The following is a 13,809-nucleotide window of genomic DNA, read 5'->3' on the forward strand; positions in this document are numbered from 1 at the left end:
ACATTTCTAGCCTGGCCTAGTCACCTGAGCCATATCAATACATGCTATGTATATTATTTACAGTAGGCTACTGTTATTTTTCTTTTAACTGAACACCTTAAAATGTCATTGTAAAAGTTGTACAAATTGAAATTTATTTTGAAGTTCACAACCGGATGTTCTACATTTGCCGCAGATAGCTTAACAACTCACGGAAAGTAGCTTAAAAATCTGAAGCGCTAAACTGCAGAACATCGTCGAGAGGGAAAAACAAACAGTACGAATGAAATGTTTAATACAAGACAAATCAAGTATTTAAGTGTCTTTAACTGTTTCTTTCTGTTGAGACGGACTCGTTGTTGTTGTTAGAAAAGAAAAAAACAGCGCAGGACTGACTTAGCTAACAACCCTGTAATGTTAAACACAAACAAGCTATTGCAAGCTAACATTACGATTTGTATGTGCTAGTTTCCTGTGTTTATACCTTTGTGTTTGATAATAGATTTAAACTTCGTGTCAGCTTCACCATTTTCTTATCGTTACAACCTGCAGCTGCAACTCTGCACAACCAGAGACAGGTGAGGTTGCTCTGTCAGACTGTACATCCCTCTTATATGCATGTATGTGTGTGTGTCTTTGTTGCAGTTGTCATGTTTTCCCGCTGGGGGTTTGGTTGGGACACTGTCGGAGAGGTGGACCTCTTCACAGACCGCTATGACACCAATGCAGAGACTCTGTCCCAGGCCATCAGAGCTGCAGCAGCCGAGGACCCGGAGGCGGACGGCAGCGTGCTGCTGGGCCAGATGCAGGGCACTGTGGTCGGCCTCAGATACTACACAGGGGTGGTGAGGAATGGATCAGCTTTAGGGTCATTTCTTATTCCTCAATCAATGGGGGGCAAAACACAGAACTGCCACGTATTGCAGAGACATTACAGTGTCATGCAAAGGGTGCAAAATCTCTGTTAATGTGAAGCAAGTGGAAGATGAAATGATCTCCAAAAGGCATAGAGTTAAACAGGAAACACTCTTTTGTAATATTTTAAGCAATACCAGTGGATTATTTTTTGTTTTCTACAATTTTAGACTGATAAAGGGAAACAAAGCAGCCTGCAAAAGGATATTTACTTTTACACACTGATAGTTTCCAAAGGGGGGGCTACTAGGTACTATGCAGGGTGCCCTTTTCCTTTTCTGTCATTTTTAAAATGTAAAATATACCGTAAATATATATATATATAGTATGTATATAAAAAATGTAAAAGGAAATGTGTCATCTGTAACTTTCTGCCTTTTGGAGATCATTTCATCTTCCACTTGTTCCACTGTTCACATTAACAGAAATTTTGACCGGGGATGCCCAATCTTTTGCATGCCACTATCAAAGTCAAAGTATCTTTATTGTCCCAAGACAGGGGAAATGGGTTTGCAGTCAGGAAGATACGCACAGAGACATTAAAACACAATACAACTGGACAGCAACAAATAACATGTAACATACATATTATGTATTGTAGACATAAGTATGTATGTATATAAATAAATAAGCAGCATGGAGCATAAGGTGCAGATGCAAGGTAGTAGGTTACAACAGCCTGAACAATCTGTACATGTAAACATATCAATTATAGCGTTATCTATTGTTGAGTCTGGATCCATATCTGTTTCACTATACTGTACCTTGGAGAAATGCTCTGTTTGTTTGTCCTCTCTGAACAGGTGAATCAAGGGGAAATGGTCGGTTTAGTGCGACAGCCCCAGAATCCATATGACCACAACGCAGTGATGGTGGCAAACATTTATGGCAACCAGGTGGGACACATCAAGCGGGAGCTGGCCGCTGCCATGGCCTACGTCATGGACAGGAAGTTGGCTAAAGTAGAGGGGTGAGTAGATGGTGACTGTCCTGTCGGCGTCCTCACAGGACCAGAACGGCCGACGAAGTACAACATGCTAGAAATGTGCACACTAATACCTGACTAACCTTGAATAAAAGTAGGGATGGTTGTTATTGATGTGAATAATGGTTACTGCAGGTTACACTGAACATGTTGCCTGTTCCTCTGTCATGTCAGGGTGGTGTACTCGGGCACAAAAAACAAGTTCAATATGCCCGTGATGCTCTCGTTCTGGGGCACGGAAGAAAACAAAAGTACCGTGTTGGAGTCTATGGCGCGTCACGGTTACAGACTGAACACGGGTGGAAGCAAACTGACAGGTACATATATACATACTGTATCCAGTCTCCATTTCAAAGCAAATACATCATACATCATACATCAGTTTTCAGTGGTCATTAACTTAACTGCTTGTTTTGTGTGTGCGTCTGTGTGTGATTTCAGGTGCAAGTCAAGCATCAGGTTCAGCGGGTGGTGCTCTGCCGTCTAAGAAAGGGTTGACCATCCCACTAAGTGCAGAGGAGGTGATTTAATAATCAAGATTTAGATTAAGTGCATATGATATATAAGGGTATAGCTATGTTGAGTTATCATCTCACTGTGCGTTCACACCAAAAGCTTCTAAAGAGGCAAAGTCGCCCGAGGATGCGCTTCAGACAAGACAGCTTCCAAAGCGGCAAAATATTTTTAGCCGGTTTGGTCGCTCGTCATGTGACTGACGTCAAAGTTTGATTGCGCTGGTCATTTCAAGAAGCAGGACACATGGAAGGACACCTCTATTCTGACAGGTTGCAGCCGAACAGCGTCAAAGCTAATTACCATAAAGTTAACCGAGACTCAACTTCTCGTCTGGTAATACTTTGGAAGCACAGCGGATGGCAGTTGACATTTTGGTTGCTCAGGTCACCAGGTTCTCATTGAAAATGAATGACTTCAGGCGTTTTTGAAGCTTCTGAAGCTTTTGGTGTGAACGCACAGTTAATGAAATGCGTATTATGAACTCAACTCAAATCTGCTTCACATATCACTAAGTAACATCCTGCTTCTTTTTTATTGTGTCAGATTTTGACATTAGAGTTACATGTGGAGTGACAACATATTACACTCAAGTTCAAGACATTGTAGAGCAACTAGTTGTGATTGCATCACCTGCTGTTACAGATATTGGTTTATTTTCTCATTTCAGCTGAAGAATGCATTTGATAACCTGTTTGAAGGCTTGATGGAGAGTAAAGACGGGGAGAAAGAAGCAGCCAAGGTACCTGCAGGTTATATGTTATTATTTTGGACCACAGGTTTCTTCATTATTTCTGCTAAATGTAAACTGGTGGACAATAGTCTGTTTAATATTATAATCAGATCCCTTTGTGTCAGAGCTGTTTGCCTTTTAATGGTTCTGAGCTTAAATCTGAAGCTTACTCTACGTTTAGCTGATTGTATGTTGCTGTGGATAAAAGTGAATTTAAAGTGTATTTTTATGCAGAATTACAGAAACAAAGAAGTAATGTGGCATGTTTAGAAACATACACTTCACTTCTGGAGAAACTATTTCTCACCTTGCCTGATAAGATCTGTTTAGCTCTGTCTTTATCTCTCTGTGCAGTCGGTGGCCACTCCTCTCCTGCTGCACCAGAAACAGGCTCTGTCTTGGATGTGTGCACGAGAAAACAAATCTGCCCTGCCGCCCTTCTGGGAAAAGAGAGGGGAGTTGTACTACAACACCGTCACATGTTTCTCTGCCAAAGAAATACCAGAGAGGGTCCGCGGGGGGATTCTGGCAGATGACATGGGACTGGTGAGTGACACATATCTGACTGCACATTGCACACTGCTGAATGTGTTACTGTGATGAGACGGTTGAGAATCAGGCAGTGAACATGATACTTCCAAATTCAGTTATTGTCTGCAAACGAATGAGGAAGAACAAGGTGAAAACAAGCAGTTATGGATCCACATTGAAACCTCTGTTTGTTTCTTTTTTCTCAGGGCAAAACTCTGACGACCATCGCTCTGATCCTCACCAACTTCCACAACGGGAAGCCGCTGCCTGTGGAGAAAAGTGTAGGCGCATCTGTGCTGAATGTGTTATTTCCAGTCTATAGTTCCAGTTATAAAGTGTTTGTTTACATGTGTGCAGGAGGAGACGACGTCACCTTTCAAATCCAAAAGTAAAACACCCACGCCGTCCAAACTGGAAGAAGGTATGCAGATTTTTTTAATATATAAATTGGCTGCTGCAGAGTTACTGATTCTTTTTTATTCAGCTCAGTTTCCCTCACCTTGACCTGACTATTTATAAAACAACATTTTGTACAAGTCCAATCCAATCCAATCCAATCCACTTATCAAAGTGCTGCACAACAGATACAAAACAGTAAAATAAAGAAAGTTAAAGGGACAACGAGGAGTTTGTATTTGGTTATAAAAAAGTCTCACATTAATGTGGATGAATCTACACTACCCACACTTGTTAATGGCTCCATTTTCGATAAATATATCGTTTTGTCTCTATCGCTATTTTGTTATTTTAATTAATGGTGGAAATGCTGGGCGAGCCGACCAGCGTTTCCTTACTTTCGGTTTCGTGGACGCTGCCCGGCGGGTCATGATAACGCCGCCGAATCGCCGTTAATGGTCGGAACTACGGCGGTATCTGATCGTCTTCGACCCTCCGACTTTCATTCTTGATGAATGAAAACATTCTTGGCAAGACGTCTGTATTGCGCCGGTCCACGAATTTCACCGAGCGCGCGGAGGCTCATGGTAAATGTACAGTAGAATGAAGACACTACGCTTTCCAAAACTCCTTGTTGTCCCTTTAAAGTTAAAATACAGTAAATTAAAAGCATATACCGTAAAAGCAATAAGAAAAACATAAGATCAGATAAAACACTGAGAAATATAAAAATACAATAAAGACAAACAGAGACTTGTAACATAACATGTAAGAACACAGAAGAAGAGTGTCTTTATGTCTTTGTTTCAGGAAGCAGCAGCGCAGGTGATACAGCAGCTGGTTTTCTGTGCTCAGACCTGTGAGTGTGTTAGTTTAACTCAATATGACACTGGCAATGATATTATGAGTGAAATAGTATAAATTATATCTGCATTATACTGTATCCCTAGTCATAACTGAAGGTTATGCAAGAGTGAGGGTTTCTCCGTAACCCTGTTTGCTACACTTACACATCTGCTCTGTGAAACACAACAATGTTTTGGGCCTCACTGTGTTTTAACGTAACCTGACATGTTCCTGTTTTGCTCCTCAGTCCTCAGACAGAGGTGATCATTGGTGATACACCAGACGTGTTGGAGATAACCGGCGAATCAAAGAAAAGTAAGAACTGGCCGTGAACTCCTACACATGACAAGTTTTTCACGTTTGTTGTCACTGTTTGATTGACAAACTGTTGACCTGACTTCTGCATGTACAGGTGCAACCAAAGAAAAGATGAAAGCCACCAAGAGAAAACCCAGTAAAGGTACACCAGCTGTTTGTGAGACATCATATTTGAATAGTTTGTTATAGTAGTTAATTATCTAAATAATTGTATTTATTTATTTATTTATGCCTAAAACACAGCGGCCACTGTGTTGCTGGACGACCTGGACTTTGCTGCAGCGCTGGGCGGCTCAGCGTCAGACACAGCACCGAAGAAAAAGAAGAAATCTGCCAAGGTGGATTCAGCGAGTGAGTTACAAGAAGGTTTTTTTGTTTTTTTTTACCTGGTGTTTATTATGTGCAGTGTTAACTAAAAAATATTTGTATATGTTTTAAATGTGCAGGTGTTGAAACCTTCATCCCTGAAAGTCCAGAGGACTTATCAGCCAGAGCGACTCTGATCATCTGCCCACTGTCTGTGCTCAGCAACTGGCTGGTAGGAGTTCTTCCTCACACAGTCACCTGCTTCTGTCAAAACATAATTTATTAGCTGAAACAATCAGTTAATTTATTGATTAATTGATTGATTAATTAATTAACACTAAATTGTTTAATTTACAGTTTTTCAAATGAGAGGACTTGAAGATTTTATTTTTCATATGGGACAGGAAATAGAAAAGATGTGATTTTCATGATTCATTAGCAATTAGAACTCACTGAAATATAAATGATTGATAATCAGCAGATTAATTGATAATAGAAACACATCAGTTGTAACATCAGATTCAATTCTGCAGTGTGTGTGTCATCTTTTCTCCCTCTGTCATTTGTGTGTGTGTGTTCAGGACCAGTTCGAGCAGCATGTGCATCCCAGCGTGAAGCCGAATGTGTATCTGTATTACGGCTCAGAGCGCAACAGGAGCAAGAAGTTTCTGTCGTCCCAGGACGTGGTGATCACCACCTACAACGTCCTGTCTGCCGACTTCGGGGTGAGTGAACACAGGTCACAAGGTGAACTAAGGTGTTCACACAGAAAAGATACAGGATAGAGATAGGAAACCAACTGTGTGTGACCAAAAGCAGATGAACCAGAACTGTATGTTTTTCCATTCATGTTAAAATGGCAATGCCTTTTTTTCTCTCTCCCTTTCAGAATAAGAGTCCCCTTCATGGCATCAGTTGGCTGAGGGTTGTACTGGATGAAGGACACGTCGTAAGAAATCCAAATGCACAGATGAGCAAGGCTGTGCTTGACCTGAAAGCTTGTCGGCGCTGGATCCTTTCAGGTATACTGTACCTGCCATTAAACACACACACACACACACACACACACACTCACACACTCACACACAAGCCGACGTGGATCATTGTTTGTCATCTCTTCATGTAATAGGACTGTGACCAAATTCTTGTTTTCAAAATGTTGTTATTGACAGTTCAAGTTTAACTTTGCCAAAATTTCCATCAGTTCCATCAATTATGGAAATGTTTATCTCTATCATCCACTCAAGTAAACACAGATACAGTCTCAATATTATGGCAGTCATTGTTTGTATGAATGAATGAATGAATGAATGAATTTTTTATTTTCGTGTCATGCCACCACTGTGGCCCATCCCATATGAGATTACAAGACACATTTAATAACAAATACAAAAAAAAGACTAGACAGGCCTTCCTGTTGGTGTTACCTGCCACACAGGTGTGACATAAATAAACAACTTAAGATTACTTTCAGTATTCAACTATATATCGCTCTTCGTCTCATTGCCCAAGCCTTTTCAAGAAATAAAGAAAATGCAAAATATTCAAATGAAAAAGATGTTTTAGCTTCTCAGCATCGTCTAACCATGCGTGTGTGTGTGTGTGTGTGTGTGCGCACAGGTACTCCTATCCAGAACAGTGTCAAAGACCTGTGGATGCTTCTGGCTTTCTTGCGGCTGAAGCCGTTCGATGTGAGGGAGTGGTGGAACAGAGTGATCCAGAGGCCCGTCACTCAGGGAGACAGAGCCGGCCTGCAGTGAGTTCTCAGTGATACAGTGTATTACACTGCTGCATGTCGTTATATTACTCCAAAAGGAGGAACAATCTTATATACATTCTGTATATTACATGTTATACAGTAAGTTTGTATCCAGCAACAGTAGTTTCACTATTGTTTACTCCCTTTACATTAGAAGTTGTTGTTGCTCTTGCAAGTAACCAACAGAATTGGTCTTTTAGTCCAAAATGATGATTCTGAATAAATTTGACATCATTTGGCAACTTTTGGTCGGTTTAGATGAAGTAGAAAAGTTAATTCAGACAGTTCAAATAGATGCATTTTAACTGGATGTACCAGGTCTCTAGTGATGATTAAAAAATTAAATGTTATGAAATAATGACGATACTGATCATAATTATAATGTCAATATATATAGGCTATAGATGAAAGAGGTTAATAATAATAGTTATATTTATTATCTGATAAATAATTTGATAATTCATGACTAAAGACCTGGGTTACATTCTGACATCAATACCATCACATCTATGCACCAATCAAATACCAGGTCTGAGTTCCCTGTATGGGGTCTGACTGAGTTATTAAAGTTTGTCACATTATATTTTGCTACTCAGACGTTAAATGTCAGTAAACTAACACTGTGTGTGCTGCAGGAACCTTCAGTCCCTGGTGAAGTGCATCACTCTGCGTCGGACCAAGCGCAGCGAGGTGAACGGGCGCCCTCTGGTGTCTCTGCCTGAGAAGACGGTGTTTGTGGAGCAGGTGGAGCTGAGCCAGCAGGAGAGGGAGGAGTACGAGCTGGCTCGCAATGAAGGAAGAAACACCATCCGCAGGTGTGTGAATGTGTGTGTGTGTTTGAACTGAGCAACTCTGTAAGGTGGCGACATGCAAAGAGTCGTTAGATAAAAGTATTTGACATTTGATATGGCTGTGGGTGGTTGCATGATGTATGTCACTATAACAATAGTGTTACATAACTGTGTGTGTGTTTGTGTGTGTAGATATGTAGCAGAGGGGACGGTGCTGAAGAATTATGCTGATGTGTTGTCGATCTTGATGAGGCTTCGACAGCACTGCTGCCACCCGGACCTGCTGGCGAAAACCTCCTCAGAATTAGGTAAAAACCTGCAGCCTGGTGTTAGAATGATGTGTTTAACCTTCCTCTTGTGTTCAGGCCACTAGCGACCCATTTAAAATGTAGGTACCACATAAATTTGTTTATTGCATCAAGGCCTTTTGACTTTGTCAGGAACCTCTATTTAAACAAAATAAAACAAAAACTTTTTTTTTCACAAAATTCTAAAATGCTCTGGTTAAAATGATGACATTTGTGTTGTTAGGGTTGATTTTTGACCCGGTTATAATGATAAGAACAATAATTAGAGTTAAAACTGAAATCATAAGTGCAAAACCAACCTTTTCATGGATAAGAAGCCTAACAATGTACCCAAGAGATGAGAAACAAATGGGAGGAAGGTTAGATTAAAGCCAATGGGCATACTGACAAATAGGGCCCAGGGGCCCACACCAAAAAATATTAAAACCAATATTTTCATGGATAAGGAAGCCTGACCAAGAGAAGAAAAAAAAAATTGGATGACAAAAAAAATGTTTTAGTGTATTTTACAGCTGATTTAAAACATGGGTCAAAACTGACACCAGTGCTTCAGATTGAAGTTGGATGAATTTATGCAGGAAGATTGCAGAGATCACAGCTGGTTATGATGTATGTACATGATCTGCTAATGAAGTGCATCAGTTTCATAGGCTAAGTTCAATGAAACAAAAGAAACAACGATAAAAGTAAAACTCAGACAAACACAGAACTATACGTTTCCCTAGTGCTTCTGTAAAAAGAGAAGTGAACAGATGAGTTTACTAAGAACATTTCCTCCTCACACCAACATGCTCTAATTACTATAATTCTCCCTTTGTGGATGATGTCATTATTTATTATCTGGAAACCACAGACGTAATCAATAACATTAACGACGGCTCAGCTGTGTGTTAAGTTCACAGGTTCCTTCTTCTCTGCACAGTGTTTGCTTTTCTTCCACACCTCTTTGGAAATGAAGCATCTTCTTCAGTGTTATTGGATAAGGTCGTTTTTGTTTTTTCTTGTACCAACCTGTTTTCTTTCTTTCTGTCTTTTTTAAGAATCTCTCCTGTGTTTTGCCACTTAATCTTGTTAGTGTTAAATTATTTTTAAAATGACACATGACGCCTTTTTACCCTCTCTTTGCCCCTGTTTTTTTTTTTTTTTTGGTCTGTAGGCGCTGCAGCGACGCCTGCAGAGCTGCGTGAGCGTCTGATAGAGAAGATGCGCCTGGTGTTGGCCAGCGGCTCGGACGAGGAATGCTCCGTGTGTCTGAACTCCATCTGTCTCCCTGTCATTACACACTGTGCTCACATCTACTGCCGGCCCTGCATCGCCCAGGTCATCAGCACCGAGAACGTACGTATGGCTTCAGAAGTATGTTTAAATTACAACCATATAATCTGTGATTTAGCTGATAATCTTTGCTGTGTGTCTGTTTGTGTGTTAATAGGAGCAGGCACGCTGCCCTCTCTGTCGGACTGAGATCAAGAGCAGTGAGCTGGTGGAGTTTCCACAGGAGGAGATGGAGGAAGAGAAAGGCACCGATCCTGAGAAGTGGAGGAGAAGCTCAAAGGTACATAACGCACAAATACAAAAACGTAATTATTCACTAATTTCATATTTTATTTGCCTGTTGTTGGTCTCATTTTTTTTTTTTTAATCTAAAAGATCAAGTCCTCAGTGGAAAATGAAATGCTTGAAATTAGGGCTGCAACTAACGATTATTTTCATTAGCGATTAATCTGTTGATTATTTAAACGATTAATCGATTAGTTGTTTAGTCAATAAAATGTTAAAAAATGTTGAAAAATGTCAGTCAGTGTTTCCCAAACCACAAGATGACGTCCTCAAATGTCTTGTTTAGTCCACAAACCAAAGAGAAACTCAGTTTATTGTCATAAAGGAACAAAAAAAACCCAGAAATATTCACATTTAAGAAGCTGAAATCAGAGAATTTGGACTTTATTTTCTTAAAAAACTACTCAAAGTGATTATTTGATTATCAAAATAGTTGATGATTAATTTAATAATCGATTATTGTTCGATTATTCGATTAATTGTTGCATCTCTACTTTAAATATCCTTCATTTCCCACTCTCTCCGCTCCCCTGATCTGATCCTGTTGGTCGTGTGTCTTTGTTACTACGTCACAGTGCTGTTGTCCGTCCTTTTAAAGTGTGTTTGTGTTTGTGCAGGTGCAGGCGCTGATGGGAAACCTGCTGCGGCTGCGAGGTGAAGACAGCAGCATCAAGTGTTTGGTCGTCTCTCAGTTCACACGTTTCCTCACCATCCTGGAGGCTCCACTCAGGTAGCACACACACACACACACACACACACACACACACACACACACACAGACCATTTAAGTGGTGATTAGAGGTGGAAAAACAATGAAATAATCATCTATTACTAAAAAAACCAACAGCATATATCTGCTCTCGAGTAGGAAATCTATAAATCTATAAAATTAATTGTGTTATTTGTTTCCATCGTCGTCCTCCTTCCTCCACCCCAGAGAGCACAGGTTCAGTTTTGTGCGTTTGGACGGCACCATGACTCAGAAGAAGAGGGCTCAGGTGATCCAGGAGTTTCAGAGCGCTTCAGGCGACGGCCCCGACATCATGCTGCTGTCACTCAAAGCTGGAGGGGTGGGGCTTAACTTGACCGCCGCCTCACACGTTTTCCTCATGGACCCTGTAAGTCCAGAGCAGATCTTTTCAGACACAAACAGCTACACTTAAGAGTTAACTCATGGTATTTCACATCCAAGTGTTTTTGGACTGGAGCTTTGGGTTTAGGTAAAATAAGTTTTCAAAATTAATCTAGTAAAAATAACATGTTATTTTTGGTCATAAGTGATGTGTGTCGTCTCTGTGTGTTCTTCAACTTCACTGTGTGAATGTGTTTCAGGCGTGGAACCCGGCAACTGAGGAGCAGTGCATCGATCGCTGCCACCGTCTGGGCCAGAAGAAGGACGTCGTCGTCACCAAGGTCAGAGAAGTGGGACTGTGTGTGTGTTCATGGTGTTGTATCAGGGTCTGCAGTAAAAGAAGAAAAGAAAAAAGTGTTTTCTTATGATTTCCAAATTGTTTATTTCATCATACACTGCCCGGCCCCAAAAAAAAGTCACCACTTGGAACTAAACTAAACTAATAGGTAAGAGCCTCCCATTGGATAATTACTGTATGGATGGTTATGTTTCAGCTGTAACAACTTATTTAACCCTAACTGATGCAGTCTCATTTCTTAAACAACCATGTTGGAAAACACATCCTGTGGTCGTGGAGAAGATGTTAATCTGTTTCAGAAGGGTCAGATTATTGGCATCAAGCACATAAAACATCTAAGGGGATTACTGCGACTACTAAAATTGTGTTAAGAACTGTCCAACGCATTATTAAAAACTACAGTAGAAGGATAATGGGGAATCATCATCTTCAAGGAAGAAATGTGGTCCAATGTGACCACAGAGTCCAGACCTGAACCCCATTGAGAATCTTTGAAAAATGAATGCAACTCTGGACAGAAATAAATGTTGTGACATTGCAGAAACTTATCAAAACGATGCCACAGCAAATGCATGTGGTAATCAAAGCTAAAGGCGGTCCAACGAAATATTAGAGTGTGACTTTTTTTTTTGGACGGGCAGTGTATGTCCATTAGTTTTCTACTAAACAGTTACATTGTGTTTTGTATGTACATACATTTATGTTGTGTGTTTGTGTGTCTGTTGCTGCTGCAGTTCATTGTTAAGGACTCGGTTGAGGAGAACATGGTGAAGATCCAGAAGCAGAAGCAGGACCTGGTGGAGAAGGCGTTCGGCTCCACAGACGCCAACAAGAAAACCTCCCGCATCGATGACATCAAAGCTCTGATCGAGCTCTAAATGTCTGAGAACCAACCTGGAATCAAATATTGTGTTGTACTCACACACACACACGTCACACCTGAAGGGCTGCAGAGACTCTTTGCACAGGTTGTTTATTGTTTTCATATTTTTGAAAGGTTTTCATTTTAATAACTGGACATTAGTGCTCAATTTTCTGTTTTATTTCTGCTTTTATTTCATGACGTTTCTTGACATTTACGTTTAGAAGGTACAGCACTTTAATTTTTTTTCTGTTGTGAAAAACCAGGACCAGTTTGTCTTGATCTGAGCGAGTTGTGTGGGACGAGGAAATGAATACCTTCCTGCTGTTGCATAAAGAAATGTCAACTACTGCCTCTGTACCTGTGAAGCTCCTGTTTCTCACCAGACACGAGAGCACGACTCTGAACTTTAACTACTTTTCTACTGATGTTCGAGGAGAAAAATGGTTCAAACGTTTGCTTGTTGTAGTTACTTTAAAGGGAAGATTTGCTGCTTTAACTGTTTCATGTTCAACTGAATCTTTGTTGCACAAAAAAACAAGACATTGAAAAATCAATCTTCGGCTGTTGTCATAACTTGTTCCAGTGAAGTGACACAATCAAATTGAGACAAATGAAATAAGAGTGGAAATGTTTTCAACAAGGTTTTTTTTATTAGCGCTTGGACAGGAACAGACAGTTAACAGCCAGGAAACAGGACTACAGGTGTGTTCCACTTTCACCACCGTGCTGCTCAGGATTTAGCAAACAAGATATAACGTGAAGAAAAAAAAGTCTCATCAGGACTTTTCTCTCAGATTCTTGTTTCAGAAAAGAGTTACAGTGGAGTGAGGAGTGCATTTTAATCATCAGTAGGAGTTGTAAGGTTACAGTTCAAGAGGGCACGAGCTGCAGTGAAGTAAAAGGAGGCATTTGCAACAGGAAGAAGGGAGGGGCTCAACAAAGTGAAGTTTTTGTTGTGCTACTAGCAGCAGTTACAGTAAATGAGGTTTTGTAAACAGTGAAAGGCAATAAGGCAGCTGGTTATACTACAAACGGGAAGTGATGAAACCCAGGTCATGGCACAAAGAGACGCTGCTGATGTGGGTCTGGCAGGAGAGGAGAGGAGGGGGACGGCGTACTGTAACATGCAGGTGATGATGACAGCGTTTAAAGGGATAGTATCATTTTTTTAAAAGTGGGGTTGTATGATCTACAAATAGCCCCTAAGTACTTTAATTGCAGTAGAAGACTCTCTGCACTCCTCCCGTTAGCAACGCCAGCCCATAGACCTGCCCAGAGATTTACAACATACAGTGTTGTGAACAGACCCAAAGAAACGGCCTATTTTTGCGGCCTAAAAGAGGTTTTACCTGAAAAAAAAATACACAGTTCCATTGTTCGCTATAATATTTTTTTTTCCAGCCCCTCAAAGTGCAGGAAAAAAAAAAGATACTATCCCTTTAATCCCACACAAAACTGACTTGACTTGACAACACTTCATGGTGGAAGAACTTCATCATTTCTATTCTGACCCATGTTTTTAAAACAACTCTGTGCCATGCAAATTACACTAACACAACGAGACCTAGCCCTAA

At 40.5% G+C, this 13,809-nt stretch overlaps 1 protein-coding gene across 2 annotated transcripts; it reads left to right on the top strand.

Moving 5' to 3' along the window:
- Window positions 1-192: 192 nt before the first annotated feature.
- hltf (helicase-like transcription factor) lies at window positions 193-12,656 on the top strand. Of its 2 annotated transcripts, none has more exons than XM_085766722.1 (24): window positions 193-824; window positions 1,698-1,864; window positions 2,054-2,196; window positions 2,321-2,400; window positions 3,063-3,134; window positions 3,480-3,671; window positions 3,863-3,937; window positions 4,014-4,077; window positions 4,863-4,911; window positions 5,146-5,213; window positions 5,311-5,358; window positions 5,460-5,567; window positions 5,663-5,754; window positions 6,104-6,247; window positions 6,412-6,544; window positions 7,143-7,278; window positions 7,917-8,096; window positions 8,265-8,380; window positions 9,537-9,718; window positions 9,813-9,935; window positions 10,558-10,670; window positions 10,878-11,058; window positions 11,273-11,353; window positions 12,105-12,656. In XM_085766722.1, the coding sequence occupies exons 1-24, from the start codon at window positions 594-596 to the stop codon at window positions 12,246-12,248; spliced, it is 2,922 nt and encodes a 973-aa protein (XP_085622848.1). In that variant the 5' UTR covers window positions 193-593; the 3' UTR covers window positions 12,249-12,656. The 2 variants fall into 2 exon arrangements, with proteins under 2 accessions (XP_085622848.1, XP_085622849.1); XM_085766723.1 differs by having other exon boundaries at window positions 237-824; window positions 4,014-4,072; window positions 4,861-4,899.
- Window positions 12,657-13,809: the final 1,153 nt, after the last annotated feature.

The sequence above is a fragment of the Trachurus japonicus genome, chromosome 22 (genome assembly GCF_045865225.1).
Source record: "Trachurus japonicus isolate A0001 chromosome 22, Traja_1.0".
Lineage (NCBI taxonomy): Eukaryota > Metazoa > Chordata > Actinopteri > Carangiformes > Carangidae > Trachurus > Trachurus japonicus.

Excerpts from the sequence above, each read along its gene's own strand:
- hltf (XM_085766722.1), top strand. The coding sequence starts at position 594 with ATGCATGTATGTGTGTGTGTCTTTGTTGCAGTTGTCATGTTTTCCCGC. Across the intron at positions 4,078-4,862 it reads GCCGTCCAAACTGGAAGAAG|GAAGCAGCAGCGCAGGTGAT; the intron begins GTATGCAGATTT and ends TCTTTGTTTCAG. Across the intron at positions 6,248-6,411 it reads TCCTGTCTGCCGACTTCGGG|AATAAGAGTCCCCTTCATGG; the intron begins GTGAGTGAACAC and ends TCTCCCTTTCAG.